Source organism: Primulina huaijiensis, chromosome 2, assembly GCF_012295235.1.
Source record: "Primulina huaijiensis isolate GDHJ02 chromosome 2, ASM1229523v2, whole genome shotgun sequence".
Lineage (NCBI taxonomy): Eukaryota > Viridiplantae > Streptophyta > Magnoliopsida > Lamiales > Gesneriaceae > Primulina > Primulina huaijiensis.
In genome coordinates, this window is record NC_133307.1 from 374135 (window position 1) to 391929 (window position 17795).

The 17795-nt window shown below is 31.7% G+C and overlaps 2 protein-coding genes across 2 annotated transcripts; both read right to left on the reverse strand.

The window, feature by feature from the left end:
• Positions 1-2220: 2220 nt before the first annotated feature.
• LOC140971595 (ethylene-responsive transcription factor ERF086-like) lies at positions 2221-3178 on the reverse strand. Its single transcript, XM_073433933.1, has one exon. The coding sequence runs from the start codon at positions 3145-3147 to the stop codon at positions 2221-2223; it is 927 nt and encodes a 308-aa protein (XP_073290034.1). The 5' UTR covers positions 3148-3178.
• An 11763-nt stretch (positions 3179-14941) lies between these two features.
• On the reverse strand, positions 14942-17004 carry LOC140962611 (heavy metal-associated isoprenylated plant protein 32-like). Its single transcript, XM_073421565.1, has 3 exons — positions 16828-17004; positions 16572-16647; positions 14942-16353 (listed from the first exon to the last, which is right to left on the reverse strand). The coding sequence occupies exons 1-3, from the start codon at positions 16855-16857 to the stop codon at positions 15083-15085; spliced, it is 1377 nt and encodes a 458-aa protein (XP_073277666.1). The 5' UTR covers positions 16858-17004; the 3' UTR covers positions 14942-15082.
• Positions 17005-17795: the final 791 nt, after the last annotated feature.

Consider the following 17795-nt stretch of genomic DNA (forward strand, 5'->3'; position numbering starts at 1 on the left):
TTTGAATAACAAGCAACAAATTCAACCTTCGATGCAAGTAAGTCGCTTCATTGCTCAAATATTTTGGAGATTGTTGTATATATTTATATCATCTTTTTCTTCTGAAAAAGATACTTACTATGTCTCTCGCCTACATTCTCCTCCCCTCCCGGATTGATCTATTTATTACTCTACTACGTACATTCTCTTTTATATATCCCTTGTTGGGATCAATGTTTATACCCCAGTCTGCGGGGCTATGTGTTGGAAACAAAAATCAGACACACCAATTATTATATATTTAATCCTGCCTCTTACTGTTGTGTCTATATCAAGGGCTAATAACAATTGAACTCCCTTGTAAAATTCTTATATAATACAAAACAAAACTTCATGTCAAAAAATAATTACTTATTAAGTCCTTCACTTTTTTTAAAAAAAAAAAATAATATATACAAAACCATTGGGTCGGAAATTTTATTTACACCCACTTGAAATGTTATTGGTCATATTTTTTTATTACATAAAATGATATAAATACCCTTAAATATTTAATTTGTTTGTGAATTTTTCTATTATTTAACATATACTTATTGAATTGTACTGTTTTAAAATTTTTATTTTTATAAAATGGGAGAAGGATCATTGTTTGAAATCGTTACTTCCACCAACATGCTAACCAAATATGTTATTTTTATTGTTTTGTAATTTTTAAAAATAAATGATAAAAATCATTAATAATATTATTGTTAATGATAAACTAAATAAAAATAGTAGTATTCGAAATAACAAAAAAATTTAATCATAATTTTATTTATTTATTTATTTTATTAGAAATTTGTAATGAGAAATCTTTAAACATAATTGAATTTTTTTTTACATCGAACATTTAACGACGTAAAATCAAATTACACTCGGTCACCTCGGCCCTGATACAAGGAAGAACATGAAAGATCAATCATGTAAACTCTAATCATAATTTATTTTAAAAAAAAATAAAAAATTTATTGTGGTGTAATTATTCATATGCTTTCTAGAATAATCGAAACGTTGCACTCAAGTTGTTGTCCAATTTAAAAGATTGGAATTCCACAATTACCATCAACTATATATAGTTTTTGGTAAAATGACAAGCGTTCGGTTATACAATTTATATCAAAGTCAAGGTCGCGGGGTTCAATTTTCATTGATTGCAAGGAATGCAATTATTGAGAGAGTGGTTGTTGAAATGCAATAATTATCTCAGTTTGATAGAACAATTGAAATGTGGTGCTTGATTTGTATGATTTAAAATATTAGATTTGTACTATAACCATCGGTTATAAATTTTAGTAAAACAACAAGTGATCAGTCCTACAAAATTAATTTTTCCTCAATTAATTTTATATATATATAAATCGATTTTACTCGGCTTAATTTGATTTTTGGACACCCTTAACAAAGTAAAAGAAACTCTGTTTAAATATTTCTCATTTTAGTTATTCAAAATAATTATATATTGTGGTTATTGTTATTTTTAAAAATAATATACAAATTTTTGTTATCAATTTCTTAATTAAAAATTTGTATATTATTTTTAAAAATAACAAGAACCACAATATATAATTATTTTGAATAACTAAAATGAGAAATATTTGATCAGTTGCATTTCAAGCACGTGTAACTACAATTTTCGACTTAAGAATTTTTTAGCCTATTTTTGAAAAGTAAAAGAATTAATAACTAATTAATTTTTTAAAGAGAATTTTGTGATATATATGAATTCCGTAAGGGAGCTGAATATTATTAGTCTCTATATTCAAATATCCCCTTTGAAAATCATCATTCTGTCTACTATTTCGAGTGTATGCTGCGTTCATTTTGGTGAAATGATGTTTTTCATTTTTTTGTTTTCTTTCATCGATTTGACTGGTTGGAAAAGTGGTGTTTTTGAAGAAACATATAAGAAATGGTTTGCAATCTAACTGTGTTTCTTTGGATTTAGGATTTTTATGGTTCGAAAAAGGAAACAAGGCCATCTTTTTGAAAAGAAGATAAAAAAGGTGGAAGAGTTTCATCCATATATAATGGTTATGATATAGCTTGATTCTGCAGTAGTTTGAGACATGAAACTTAAAGAGAGAGAGAGAGGCGCAAACTTGTTCAAGCCTCATATCATATAGAATTAATACCATCGATTTGTATTTTTAAAGCCAATATGTATGACNTTATAGCAGAAGAAGATGATTAAAGGGTTCGCAATCAGTACTCCAAGGATGGGGTGTATCCCAAATCAACTGCATCTCCAAAAGAAGAAAAACTTTCAGCTGAATTAGGGGCATTATCACTCATGCTGCTCGGATATTTCATCATCCCAGAGATTTGGTTCGAGTCTGATCCCATGCATTGGTTTCCCAGCATTAAAGGGTCATTTATAATAGCTGAAAGCTCATCCCATGACTGATCTGTATCCCAAAATCCATAACCAGCTTCTTCGTAACAAGATTCAATATCAGGGTTCCCAAGATTCAATCCTGCTGTCGTGTTCGGGCTTAAAATCCCACTCTCCTCAACTTTCTTGGAAGTGATACCGGCAGTTGAAGTAGAAGGTTTCAGACAGTTGTTAGGAACTATGCAATCTAAGTACCCGGAATTCGTGTCAGTATTGAAGAAAATGACATCGTCATTAACTGGTGAATTGTACAAAGAAGATTCATGAGAACGACACTTGTTGCCGTCTGATTGGGCCGGTTCTCGAAAAATCTTGTTATCAGAAGGTGGTAGATGGCAAAAGGGTGGCTTAGTTTTAGCAGTAGAATTCTGCTGAAAATGGTTGAAAACAGATTGAAAAGTTGATTGATCAGTGTAAATGAAATTAGTCCTAGCTTGAGTGCCTTTGATGGAAAGAGCAGCCCTGTCATAGGCCAAAGCAGCTTCTTGAGCAGTGTCAAAGGTGCCTAACCAATGCCTTTCTTTGGTGGTAGGGTCTCGAATTTCAGCTGCGTATCGGCCCCACGGTCGCCGCCTGACGCCTAGGAACCGCCCTGGCTCCATTGTTCTCTTCCTGCCCCTTCGCTCGGTGGGATGAGATGACGCCAACGTGTTGCGTTGAAGTAGTGTGAAGCCTGTTTCAGTGAGAATGGGCTCAAAGAGGGTTAAGGGTTTATCGAAGGGTTTATTTGTTGACATGTTTTTGAAAATAATGTGAAGAAAGTTTGTGTTGTTTTTAAGTGGAAAGTGCGAGGAAAAAAGGGAAGTTTTTTGAGTTTGAACGAAGTGTGTTGGAGGGCTCTTTTAAAGGCACTGAGTTATGAATCTATGATGATGTTGAGGGGAAAAGGACATTGGAAATGTGACATTTATTGAATATATAGATTCATAATATATTAATTTTAATAATATTGTGATTTATTCTATCCCAGATGCACAACACTTTGGGTTGCTAGTTCCTATAAATATTTTAAATTAATTCTCGAGAGTCACTATAAATTCCGATATTGATAACATTATTGAAGAATGTTGGATTAAATTAGAAGCATCAAATAATTGTTTAATGTGAAAATTGAGACAGGTTAATGTTATAAAGACACAAGTTTCTTGTCTGCGTGTTTCTTGAGAGTTTCAAGCATTTGAAATCTTGTTTCCTTGAATAATGCAAAAATGTTTATCATCTTAAATTATTTAATTTTCTTGTCTTTATTTTAGGAATTTCAAAGGGAGTGGTTAGGTATTTTCGTTAATCGAAATGATATACATGTGTATGGTCTTTAATTAAAATTTTCGGAAGATAAAAACATAATTACATGTCAAAGCTCCGAGACAAGAATTGTACTTGTTAAGGCAACAAGTCAAAAGTGGCAACAAACATCTGGTTTCCCATCTTATTTTGGCTAATCATATTAATTCCAAACGTTCTTGGTTAAAGAAATATTAGGATAAATGATCTCTTTGAAATTCTTGAAGTAAGTTGTATTAAACTACTAAGTTATGACATGGTTAATTTCTCGTGAGTCATAAAAAAAAAAATCGTATAAAGATACTAAATCTTAATAAATAAGACTGATCTCTATAATATAATGATGTATAGCGCGCACCATTAGCAAGACACATCCACGTTCCTACTCACTCACATATATAAGCCTGACACATTGACAGTCAAGCGGGTACAACCTTTCATTTCTACTTGGTTGTGGTCTAATATGAGGCTTTGTGTTATCATAATATTAGCATAAAAAGTTTGCCTCCTACACCATAATAAGCAATCAAGGTGTAGTGATAACAGTAGCGAACATAACAGATCAAAAGTTTTTTTTTTTAAAAAAAATAACAATTTATTGAACCAAAATCATTATAGTCCATTTGGTTGAAGAAATCAACGGACTAAAAATATTTCTTAAAATTATTTTCTTTAAAAAATATATTGTTTTGTTTGGCTACAAATATATTTTTTTAAAAATATTTATTTAAGTTTTTTTTAGAAGTCGTATTTCTTATTCTACTTTCATTTAAAGATAAAAACAAAAATATTTTTTTAACATTTATCATAAAAGAAAAGATAAAAGAAAATAGAGAATGAGTCAATACTCGGGTGCAATTTTTATTTAACATAATCACCCTATTTACAGGGAAAGATTAAAATATAAATATTTACATATATTATCTTGTCATATTTATCTTGATTACAAATCTAACTAAATACGATAATCATCTATTTGATTCGTCAAATATCCATTTGACAAGATGGATGCTTAGAAACTTCATCGAGACTCAATGTTGCCTCGTTAAAACCTTTTCAGTAAAACACATTGGGAAAAATCAAGACGAAAAAAAAAAAAGATTACATCAATAGATACTTTCTTTGATGTCTTCCAGACGATAGATACGTCTCGTTAAAACCTTGCTAGGAAAAACCCAGTGGGACAAAATCCTAGTGAATGAAAAAGAGTGCGACATCTCTCGCTAATTGTTAATTGTCTCATTAAAAACCTTATCATGAAAAGCCACGTGGGAAAAATAATAGACGAGAAAAAAAATAGTACAGCTTTGACTGCTCCCCCAAATGCAAGCATCACTTGAAATCATCAAATCTTTGTATTCCGAACTTATACACTGATTTGCCCAAAGTTGATGCAACTGATAATTTTGTAAAAACATCGGTCATATAATCTTCAGTTATTAATAATCTATTTATGTAAATCAATAGTCTGTATGATATTGCAAATAAAACCAGTCATGTATCTTCATGTTTGTCACTGTCTTCTTTAGAGAAAAGATATACATCACTAGTGTAATTTATGATATATGATGACGTATAAATTCATATATATGGTACTTCAAGACCAAATATATTTTCTTCATCTTTTAAATTCGTGAAAATGATACTTTGAACATCAAATGGTCAAATAACCACAAATTGATGCAACTTATAAAAGTATTTTCGTACAATTTCTTTGTACTATAACTTATGTACATATATTCTTCTAGAAAATGTTCAATCTATAATCGTAGACAGAATTTCGTCTTTTCTAATTATTTTAACCCAGATTTATATTTCAATTACTTGCCCATTTTAGTTAACTCTTCAAAATACTAAGTAAATGTATCACATGTACCATAATCATTTTAATTTGTATAATGACATATTGTATTGAAATAATAGTTTTGGGCATTGAATCCAAATCAATTTGACACCTCAAATCCTAAGAAGATTTTCTATACATATCACTGTCAAGTCAACATATCCATGATAACATAAAATATTTTCTCATAACCGACTTTGAGTTAGAAGTTCTGAGCTAAAATATGCTCATATTTCACATGTATTTGTCAATCATTTTTATTGATAATCACTACAAATTGTATTCAAGATAATCATCATTTTGCATTATAGCAAAAACACATTGATAATTATATCATTTTGATCCCAAATAATATGTGAAATCTCATCTTTTAATATGCTTGTTATTCTTCATGAATAACACCATCCAAATTGGATTCATTAAAATATTTGGTCGATTACGCTTTTAGCGTCTTTTATGTTTATTTGCAAGTAATATAAGATATCTCTTGTAGGAAATCAATTTTTTTCATAACAATTAGCCTCAATTATTCTTTGACATTGAGATATTCACTCATTTTCTTTAAAGGGGTTCTTCGTCGCTTCAGACGAGTAGTATATATTGTTCAACTAGAACATTAATGAAGCTAAATAGTATAATCGATCTTATACACAAGATCAAATAACATATTTTGATATTTAAACTTGGAACTTCATATTCACATTATCTTACATTGGGATGGATCTAAAAAATATTCTTTTAGCTTCTATTTTCTCCCCCTCAATGTTGAAAATATCGTTTCACAATAGTAACAAATGAGAAATTGCGTCATAAAAATCTCATTGCTCAAAGTCTTTGATCATAAGATTCAAATTATTTCCAACATATCTACAATCTATTCAAGAGATTTACTCTAGTGCATTTATCACACATAACACATTATCATTTGACATAATATATAAAACTTATATTTCAGATATCCCCAAAATATGATGTAGTTATTATCAAAATCAATGGTTTCAATAGTTGATTGGAGGTAGAATAAATCAACTAAACCAACGTATTTATATTTATAAAATTGATATTCATATTCTTTCTTTTAATCAAGCTTTTCTTGATTATATATTCTGGAAATTTTTTCAGAACATATTTTCGTAAACATCAAGTTACAAATCTTGGGCCCACATTATTTATTCATTCCAGATAATACATGGATTTCTGCCAACTCGAGCTTATGATAGTGGTATCAAATTTGATAAGCCATAAATAAATATTCATAAAAATTCATGGATATTTGATTTAAAAATCTTCATATTTATCGATTCAGGAACTTTTGGCTTCATCATTAACATATTTGTGCCCAATCAATAGTTTCTTAACTATTTATATTGAAACATCCACTACTCGTTTTCTTTAAAATATACTATAGAATTTTTTTCTTTCTTAAAATACTTTCGGCCGAATATATATATTTTGTACTATTTAAAATAAACTCACCGGCTAATTATTTGAAAATCCAAAACGCAGTGCAAAACATAAAATCGTAAACCGTCAAACCAAACCTAAAACTAATATTTTTCAAAATAAAGTATAAGCATCTTAAATTCTCTCAAAACCACTCAAAAGCATCAAAAGTCATAAACGTCATAAAATCTTTAAAATCGTAATAATGCGAAAAACTAGCAAAGGTCCTCGGGTAATGTACACCATCAGTCCAGCTATTTCAACTATCAAGTCCTCCAACATCATCAAAATCATGCTCACCTGCATCGATCACATGTAGTGAGTTTAATGACTCAGCAAACTTTAACCACGATAGCAAGTAATACATATACATTCACATATGACAATGAAAATATTTTTAATAAAAATAATTTTTCATGAATATGCATACTTTAAACTTGTTTCATTTTATAATATACTTTTCCTTTCATCATATACGTATACATATACATTCCATTTAAGGTGAATTCCGTTCATTAATTGTGACCATCTTTTCATCTTTTGGTCGATTGATCAATCTTAGGTGTAACCATAGTACTAGGCGGCGAGACAACATTAACCACTTTTTCGTTATGTGCCTTGGGCTATAGTCGGCGAGGACATCAGCGATACTCTCACCCGTCAACTGAGCCTTGGCCTTACATATCATCATATCCTTTCGATGGAAATTCGATCGTTGGGTTCCCACGGGGCTTTTTCCCATAAACGGGTTCTACTGGGCTTCGACCCTCACGAATCCTCATTTCCTTACCGTCACAATTAAATCACTTCTTTCAAATATTTTTCCTCATTTCCATCACTTTAATAAAATACATGCGATCATATCATTTTTCTTTTAAACCAAGTATGCAATACGTCTTTTAACATTATCGTTTATCATCATAAAATTCCATAACCTTTCAAAATAAAAAATCTATCATTCAATTCAGCATTCAGGGCACTGCCATGACGTCTAATATTTTTCAGGTGTAAAATGACGTTTTGCCCCTAAAACCCTAAGTTTCCTAATTTACACATAGACCTTAAAACGACGACCCAAATTCATCCAAACTCCATAAACATTTCTTAGTCGTAAACTTAAGCTCCTCGACTAATTTCCTAATTCGTTTTACAACTTTAACCTACGTCTCGATTTTAACCCGAATCGACTCAGAACTTAACCAAACTTTATCAAACTTGAACTATAACTTATTAACACCTAACCATACCCTATACAACCCAAATCAAGCCAATTAAAACCCTTGATCAAGCCTAGATGTCTACTGAACTTGTCGGCCCTATACACACGAAACCCTAGCTTAACCAAACCCTAACTTGCTTCGACCCTAACCCTTGGCCGACCCAACCAGACCCTATGCAACCATCCTAACACCATACTCGAGCCCTTAAAAAGCTGATGGACCCGACCTAGCAACCCAAGCATGCACAGCCCATCGAGCCGCACCCTTGGAGACTCGAGCGACTTCAACCTAGCGTCCCATGCCCTAGCCCTTGCACCAGCCATCCCTTAGCCTATATAGGACCCTGAATCAGCCCTCTTAGGACCCCTGGACGTGACCCTACAGCAGCTAGCAGCTGCACCCTTCCATAACCCCAAAACAGAAATGCCTAGTTCCCCTCAACCCAAAACCATGCAGCCGTAGCGTCCTTACTGTCCAGCCTTAAACGTGAATCTAGGGGCTCTTAAACCTACTGAAATTTCCCTTTTTTTATGGTCCTACCATGACAGCCTCTTTGTGCATCATAACCATGAATTTAGAAGCAAGAAGCCAAGGTTCTATCATGTACAAGCCATAAAAACGAAAATATAAGAAATTATATTATATTTTTCATTCAATCATGTTAAATACACATAATATGGTATGAACGATGAGTGAAGGAAGATTAAGGTGTGGCTTTGCGTATCTCACGCACGAAAAACAATTCTTGACGCAAGGGACGTTGGCGGAGAGACGGTGGATGAAGCTTGCAACATTTTTTTGCCCTTCAATTCATGTGAATGCCCTTGAAAATTAGTGTGTGAGTGTGTGCATGCGTGTGCTGATGGATAGCAAAACCCTAGGATTCTAGGTGCTTTAGACGTGAGGTTCAAGTGTTTTAGGACTTAGGAACTCTTTGTTTTAATATAAAATATTTAGTAATGGTTTAAGCCCAATAACTTAGGTATAATAAGCTCATTATAGTGTAGGTAAAATATTTCGTTTATGAAAGTTTTCGAAAATATTAGCCGAGTTCCCAAAAAGTCTTTATTTTCGTCAAAAATCGATTACCGGTTTAAAATACGACTCCACTCGTAAAAACACCTCAAAAGATACCATTTTCGAAGATAACATAGAAAATATATTATATATTAAATAATTAAAAATAATTGTTTAACAAAAATATTTTCCCTTTACGGTCCCCGGTCTCCGTTCCTCGACCGCGTCTCGAATAACCTTTAAAACACAGTTTTATTCATTCTAATATAAAACTCTATTTTAAACATATAAACATGTCTACCAGTAATGCAATTAAAACAATTCAATTTGTGTTCATTGACACTATCACACTCATCTTATATAATGAATCACATTAATTAGACAACTTTGAATATTGTCTTCTTTTATTTCTCTTTGAATAAACAAAATACTATAACTAAGATATTGAAATTGAGAAATTGAACTTGGAAAATTGAAATACCTTTTCAAATTCTTATATATATCATGTAGAACTTTTACCTTAAATAATGACATTTAGTCTCTCATGAATGTCATTCCACATTAAATTTTTTGTTCCTATATTTGCAAAACATATAAAATAACAATATGTAATACCATATTTTATCATTTATTAACATTTTAAAATAAAGACAATTTTAATCAAATAATTTTGAGAATAGTCAAAATTATATCCACAATAAAAAAATGAGGAAATCAAGTATTTTCTTAATGTGATTTGTCTTTATTTTCAAATCTTAAAATCTTATAATATTCATTAATAAATAAACATTAATATCCATATAAAATAATGTTTCATTAAATAACATTAAGTTAAAAGAAAACAAAATATGGATAATTACTGATATTCACTTAATTATATCATGATTTAAGAATTTATCAAAAGAATTATATATGATGATGCATTATAGCTTAAAAAACATAATATAATAATATTAGTTAACATTAGAATAATATGCAAGGAAACATGGAATTGAAAATCGGTGACAGTGGATGAGAAATATGAGAATGTTCAAAGCTCAATCCACTACCATAATTGTGCATAGATTACCATAATCGTCGATATTTAATTTAGACGATGATATCAATTCTTTAGATTTACAATTTATTTTATTTTTTGATTGGTGACATTGTGGTCTCACTGTCGTATATTCTCTTTCAAACATTGTGGTCTCAGTGCCACATATTCATATATATATTTTATAAAATAATCTATTCAGTTCATCATTGAACATGAAATCACTATACATCATAAAATAATAACAACTAATAGATCATGTTTTTTCTTTTGATAGATCTTAGATCTTTAATCATCTTCTTTAGTAATATAGATAATTTTAGATCTTATATCGATATTCTTTAATAAATTATAATAAATTTATCAATTCATAAGATCCTCAAAAAATCATTCAACCAAAAAGACATTAAATTAATATTCCTCAAGAATATTGCCGAATATTGGATCTTATATTATATAATATTCTTCCTGAATATCAACAAATATTTGATATTTTGATCAATATTTCTTTATAAAGATTGATATACTTTGATATAAATATATATATTTTTAATAATATTTATAGATCTTGAATCTCATATCAGATATCAACCATGAATATCTTCAGTTTCTCAATATATGAAATCATACATCATGTATTTATCATGAATGTCTTTAGATTCTCAATATATTATATCATAATCACAAATCTATTTATATTCTTAATATATATGATCTTATATCATATCTTAATAATGAATTACTTTCAATATAAAATCATGTTGTGCTACTTTAGAGTCATCAACATCATGATATTTCATTGATACCAATATATCAATAATTATAATTGTGCTGCTTCCAGAGCACTAACAAATATCTCAAGTATTGACAACACGTTGTGTTATTCCAATAGCATCAATAGAACGAGATAATATATTCATTCTCAGTTGTTTGCAGCATCGTGCTGATAACGTATTATAAACCATAAAAGAAATAGAGATGAGTAGAGATAATTCATAAAATAAAAGAGAGAATGAGTCAATACTCGGGTGCAATTTTAATTGAACACAATCACCTTGGAAAAGATTACAATATACAAATCTTTACATATATTATCTTCTCATATTTATCTTAATTATAAATCTTTCAAATCTAACAAAATAAGATAATCATCTATAATAAGAATATATTTATAGCAATAACATATTAATGCATTATTTGGATCAAGCTATGCTCGAATTCGAGCTTAAATATGCATCCAAATATATTTTCATTTGTTTGATTTAAAAGATAAATTTCGTATCATATAATTAATTACTTTGTACATAAAAGTGAGTTATAAAAGGCTATAGTCAAAAAGTGCACACCACATTATAATACTTAGTGATCTTTATAATTTATTTTATGAAACTTTCACGTTTCTAAAGAACAAATTAAAGTCATTATCAAAGGAGTCAAACCCCTTTTTGTCTCTACCATTTCAATTCACTAAATATTTTTTACTAATAAAACCACCTTTTATCTCCTATAATTAAAAACAATTATGAGACGGTCTTACGGGTCGTATTTTATGAGACGAATCTTTTATTTGGGTCATCCATGAAAAAGTATTACTTTNTTTCCGATACTTATTGTGGCACACTTTTTCGTATATTAAACGCAATCCCGAATTTAGGGATATTTAAATTTCTTTTAAAAAAAATTTCAGTGACTTGGACCTTGACAAGACTCCTATTCGTATCTTTTGACCAAATAGACACACTTGAATTTTTTTTTCGTCTCTAAATTATTTTATTTAATACCAAATTTGTTGTGCATATAAAAATAAAATATTATTAACAATCTACGATATCTAGGAAACACGTTTCCCGGATTTTGTGACAGTAAAAACCCGACTTTACTCAAAAAGTGGTGTGACCTGGGAGTGCTGTTTTCTGGGCCCCCATTCGATGACGTGTCGATCTCTCGGTGCAGTTTGATGTGCCATGTCATTCGATTGTACTGTGCGTTTCTCTGGTTGTACCGTGGTCTCACGTGAATGATATCACTATTATAGGATACGAGGTTCATGTTTTTTTGATGGTACGATGAAATTTTTTTATGCCCACAAACAGTACAACTCGATCTTTATTATACCAAACTGCCCACATCCATCATATATATTAGTGGATAAGGCACACACGTTACGTGTAATATAATATTAGATATTTTAAATATTGTTTAATCAATTTATAGAATGAATATTGGACATTTGTAATTTGATATGAATATTATAATTAGTGTGTTCGTACACTTTGTTATGTATGACAAAAAATCTATTTTTCTATTAAACTTAATTACAATAAAAAAATATAATAGTATTATGGTAGAAAAAAATGTTTTTTGCGTTAAAAATACTAAACGTAAGGTTTTTTTTTAATTGAGAAGTTTTCAAATATGTTGGTACGGTTAGAGTTTCCATTTTGGGGAAGATTTCATACGTAGAATTGGCATGGTTGGAATTATTACATGTAGTGTTGAAGAAGAGGGTAAAAAAAGAAGATATTTTGGTGTCCTCCTCAAACAGTTTTTATAACACACTCACACTTAATAATATAATAATATAGNCCAAAGAATAAATTTTTGAATATTTGATCCTTATCTTATATTAAAAATTAAAACATTCATTAGTAGGTATTATAATAAGCCACTTTGTGCCAAGGCGCTATCGTACAATCCAACATCAAGAATTGGTCCTTTTGATGGGCTTGGATGACCCAATAACAAATTGGTCTGGGTCCACACCAACCTTGGTAATTCTAAATTCCCACGGTTTGCCAGCCCAACTAAAATTTAGTATGATTTTTGGATGGGGTTATTTGACCAAAAAACTGTGTAAATTTAATTTTTTTTAGAAAATGGAATTTGTTGGTTACTTTTGAAACGTCTCTAACTCATTTTTCTTTAAAATATATTAGAATTTTTTTTTTAAACTTGTTGGCTTCGGCCGAATTATGCATATATATAATATAATTTTGCACCATTTAAAATAAACTCACCACCTATTTTACTCAAAATCCAAAAATACAGTAAAAGTTGTAACATCGTAAAAGTCGAACCAAACCTAAAGTTAGCATTTTTCAAACAATAGCATAACGTCATAATCTTCTTAAAAACCACTCTTACTGTTAGGTGAGATTTAATGGGGTGAAGTCCATATTAAATAAAATAATAAAAAACATGTTTTCTTATTTATCCTACATCGAAAAAGTTTCATAACTGAACGAGGAAATTAGTTATAAATAAAGTTCAATTCTCTTTGAAAATGAATCATTAGAAGACTTTGATTTATACAACTACTTGTATAAACTCATTTCAACTTAGGACTTATTTATTGCTTAATTGAAACTCTTAGCACACTTTTGATTGTAGGTCGCAACATCACAATCCTCCTAATGTTTATGAGTCTCTTATGTCAATACTACAAACATAATCTTTAATGTCTTTGTGTGAAGACCCACTCTTCTAAACTTTGAAACTCAACTCTTATGTATATGTATGAATGATTGTGTGTGAGGATTAAATCCATTACAATGTTTATGTCTCTCAAATATATCATCACACTTGGGTTTTTTCTCATTTTAACAAATTTCTTCAAGTAGATTGTTCATACTTTGAATCCCCTACCAAAGCGTGTATTTGATCTTCAAGATGTATTTATAGGCTCCAAGAATAATGTATATGTTAAATACAATAATATGATCGTTCAAAAAGTTTCTGTACTGTTTCTGATATTGAAACGTTCATTTTCGCATTGTTGGCAACTTTTTCGAGTCTAACTGATTTTGACGTCTGCTGCCAGTTGGATTTTTCAGCTAGACTGATCATTCAGTTATGCTCGTCACTTGGACTGAAACAAACTGATGATGTCTGCTAAAATAATCCTTGTTAATTTCAACCTATGCAGAACTAGCAGTTTCATCATCATTGAAGACAAGTGGATGCATTAAGATTGAATGTAAAGTATGTGTTATTATTAATATATATATTTCACTATATTAATTTATTGCCACCATGTTTACTTTGTGCTTGAGTCGCAATAATAAAAAAAATGTAAAATTTAACTCCAACCACAAAATCTATTTTGGTGTAAATTTTACACTAAAATAGTGCGATTTCTGCACCAAATACAACATCCATCTCCAACCCATTTAATTCAAATCTTACACCAAAAAGAATATTCTCTAAATATTTTTTAAATTTACATATATTAATTATTATTTTTTTAATATATTTTTAATTATGAATAATGTTGATATATTTTATTGGCAGAAGGGCCTTCCTCTGCGCGCAGAGGAAAGGGCTGCGCTATTTTGCCCCCCATTGAATGGCAATTTCTTGCACCAAAATGATGTAGGTGCAAGATTGGAGATGGCCTTATCATTTGGTCTAGAGCGAAAGTATCAATATTTCTATTTGAGTTCAATATTTTAATACATCATATAACTACCAAACTAAAACTACATCTAATTAAAAAAAAATTTGGACAATTTATTTATTTTTTGGAAAATATTTTAACAATAATATTGAAATACACATACACGCACTTCATCGAATCCCATTTACTTATTTTATTCATGTTTCCCAACATATATTTACACATTATCACCGACACTAAAACTAAACCTGAGATTAAAAAAAGAAAAAAAAATTATTAAAACCAAAGTAAACGGCAATTTCTATTTATATTATGGCATCCATCGTCGTAAACGGCAATTTCTATTTATATTATGGCATCCATCGTCAAGCCCAGTAAGTCAAGGACTAAAGAGTAGAATCAAGCCTCTCAGTTTTGGTATCAGTATTGATCTTCACATGACACTGCAGCTTGAGGTATTTTCGTCGTTGTACATGGCGTAATCGTCCCCGGGTGCGTGTGGAGGAGCATACGGGTATGGGTATGGTGGATAAGGAGGCGGCATGTAGTTTACGGCTGGTGGAGGCCGGGTATACATCATCGGCTGGAACCTCTCGTTACCGTTGGCCTGTTGCTGGTTCATCATCATAGCTGCTAGTTGCTGCTGATAGTAGGGGTTTCGGGCTAGGTGCTCCGGTAGGGGGCCACCTTGAAAGTACCCTCCGCCTCCGCTGGTGTTCATGGCTGAGGTAGGTAGGCTTTGAACGGCTGCAAGATTGTTGATTTGGCCTGTCGGGAGGCTGCCACTGGGATTCATGCCCATCATATTTGGCATTCCGACTCCTTTCTTGGCCACATTTTCCGTAATGTTGTTTCCGTTGGCCACACCACCACCGCTGCCACCAGAGCCAGCACCACTAATCATGCTCTGACCACCACCACCTACCACAACGCTGCCCCCTGCACCGCCATTTTTGCTTCCTTGAGGCTGGCCGCCACCATTCTTCCCACCCTTGCCACCACCTTGGTTTTGGTTATTGACATGGTTGTTTCCATTATTACCTTTATTGCCACCATTTCTACCGCCACTGCCAACGTTCATCTGAACAGGAATATTCCCTACACCGCCGCCACCCTTGGCAATTCCACCTCCATTTCCTCCAATATTTCCTCCCGTCATGTTACTCATCAGCATTTTTGGGATCTGTGGACCACCCTGGCCATTACCGATCATCGGCTTCATCTTATTCAACGGAGCATCCTCGATACCATCACCATCCAACTCCTCGTCATCCTCTTCGTCTTCATCGTCATCATCACTTAAATCTTCATCCTCAGGCAAGTTAAACCTGACAGATTTCTGATTTTGCTCCTTGTTAAGAGGCATTTTCAGATCCTTCATAAACTGTGGTGGCATTTTCAGATCTTGAAAGCCTTTCATCTGTCGAAGCTGCTGAAGTTGACCCACCGGAGGACCACCTTTTAGCTGGTTGTTGCCACCTTTCTGATTCTGCCCTTTGGTGTTGCGACATTTTGCTTGCTCAATTTGCAACGCCTTCAGCTGATCATTAAGCTGGTTTTGAAGATTATTGTTTGCATTCGATGCACCCCATAATTCTGCATGTTTCCCATTCTTGGTAAGCTTCTTGATCAGTATGTCTGGATCAACATCTCCAGATACTGTTACCTTCCCCTGCTCCGAATCAATGTTTATGGTGTACACCCCTAGTTTACAAACACAATTTGCACACTCAGAATTTGTAAAAATGTTGCCAAATTCAACCAAGAATATATCTTTCACACACCCCTTTTCGGGTTTTCCCAGGAGTAACTCCTGGATACAATTATTTGCGGCACAAGGATTTGAATTCTCTTGGCATGGATTAGCTTAAAAGGAAATACAAGTATATGAAAACGAATTGTGCGTAGATATAGAGATGTACCATCAATCTTCTGCAGGATTTTCTTCACTTTTTGCTTACAACCATCACAGTGTATATTGACTTTAAGAACACAGGTCTGCCAAAGAAACAACCACTAAAAATATTAAATGAAAGTGAAACACGTTGATTTCTTTAAACTCCAAAAACCAAATCGACATTAAAGATCTTGAGTTCACAGCAAGGTCCATAAAGCCAAAACATACATCATTTCACACACACACAAATACCATATGAAAAATTGCTAGAGAGCAAGTACCTGGATCTTCAAGAACTCTTCTTTACTCATTTTATTCGGCCAAAAACAACAAACAGAAGCGAACAATAATACAATGAGGTGAATTAAAAAGCGAATTGACGATAGATCTGAAAAGAATTTATTTTCACATACAACAAAGGACTCAGAGTGGTTTCTTTCTTCTTCCCTGAACTTTTCTCCCTCTTAGTAAAAATGGGCAAAAACCACTCGCTAATCAAAGAAAGTTTGAGAGAAAAAGACAACAGTTCAGTCCCGCAGAAGCTTCACAGAAACGAGATAGAATTTCAAGAATTGTGGTAGACATTAAAACTTCTCTGCAGAGGACTGGTTTCCTTTATTTCAGAGTAAGAGAGCTGTTTGTTTGTGTGTGAAGAAGAAAAAGACACTGACTCTAAATTTTTTTATTTCCAAGGTTAATTTTTGAATAACTCTTCAGCAAAGTACGATTAAAATCAAGTGTTTTCCATGGTTTAAACCAGAGACTATTACTCCATAAGCTATAAATTATATATTTTTATTGTTTCTTCATTTCTGGGCATTTGGGGTTAGGCTTGGCTTGGCTTGGCTTTATATAGAGTTGAAGCTTCATGGTTTTTGGCTCAGCCTCGTTTGATGGTCAATTGTTTCACACGGTAACTATGGTAAGTTTGAAAAATCGGATGGAATTTGTGAATATTGATTACAAGCAGTTCTTGTCAGATTTACCACCCTCTGTAAATTTTTTAGGCACAATTATATTAAGGTCATTTATTGCAGCTTATATTACAAAAATGTCGTATTCTGCAGATTGCTGCTATGGGCATCATACCTCTTTTTTTTTTGGGGGTAAAAATAGTACTACGACTTTCTGTAATATAATATAATAATTATAAATATTTACCAACTTTATACAAGTGATGCAGTTAATATTTTATGTTTAAAATTAAGATTATAATATAGTTGATTGAATATAATCCTTAGAATAGAGA

Bases quoted from the DNA above. Each gene is read 5' to 3' on its own strand.
- LOC140971595 (XM_073433933.1), bottom strand. From the start codon at position 3,147: ATGTCAACAAATAAACCCTTCGATAAACCCTTAACCCTCTTTGAGCCC.
- LOC140962611 (XM_073421565.1), bottom strand. From the start codon at position 16,857: ATGAGTAAAGAAGAGTTCTTGAAGATCCAG. The intron at 16,648-16,827 runs GTACTTGCTCTC...TTTCTTTGGCAG, and splicing joins AAGAGTTCTTGAAGATCCAG to ACCTGTGTTCTTAAAGTCAA. The intron at 16,354-16,571 runs GTACATCTCTAT...TTTGTAAACTAG, and splicing joins AATCCTGCAGAAGATTGATG to GGGTGTACACCATAAACATT.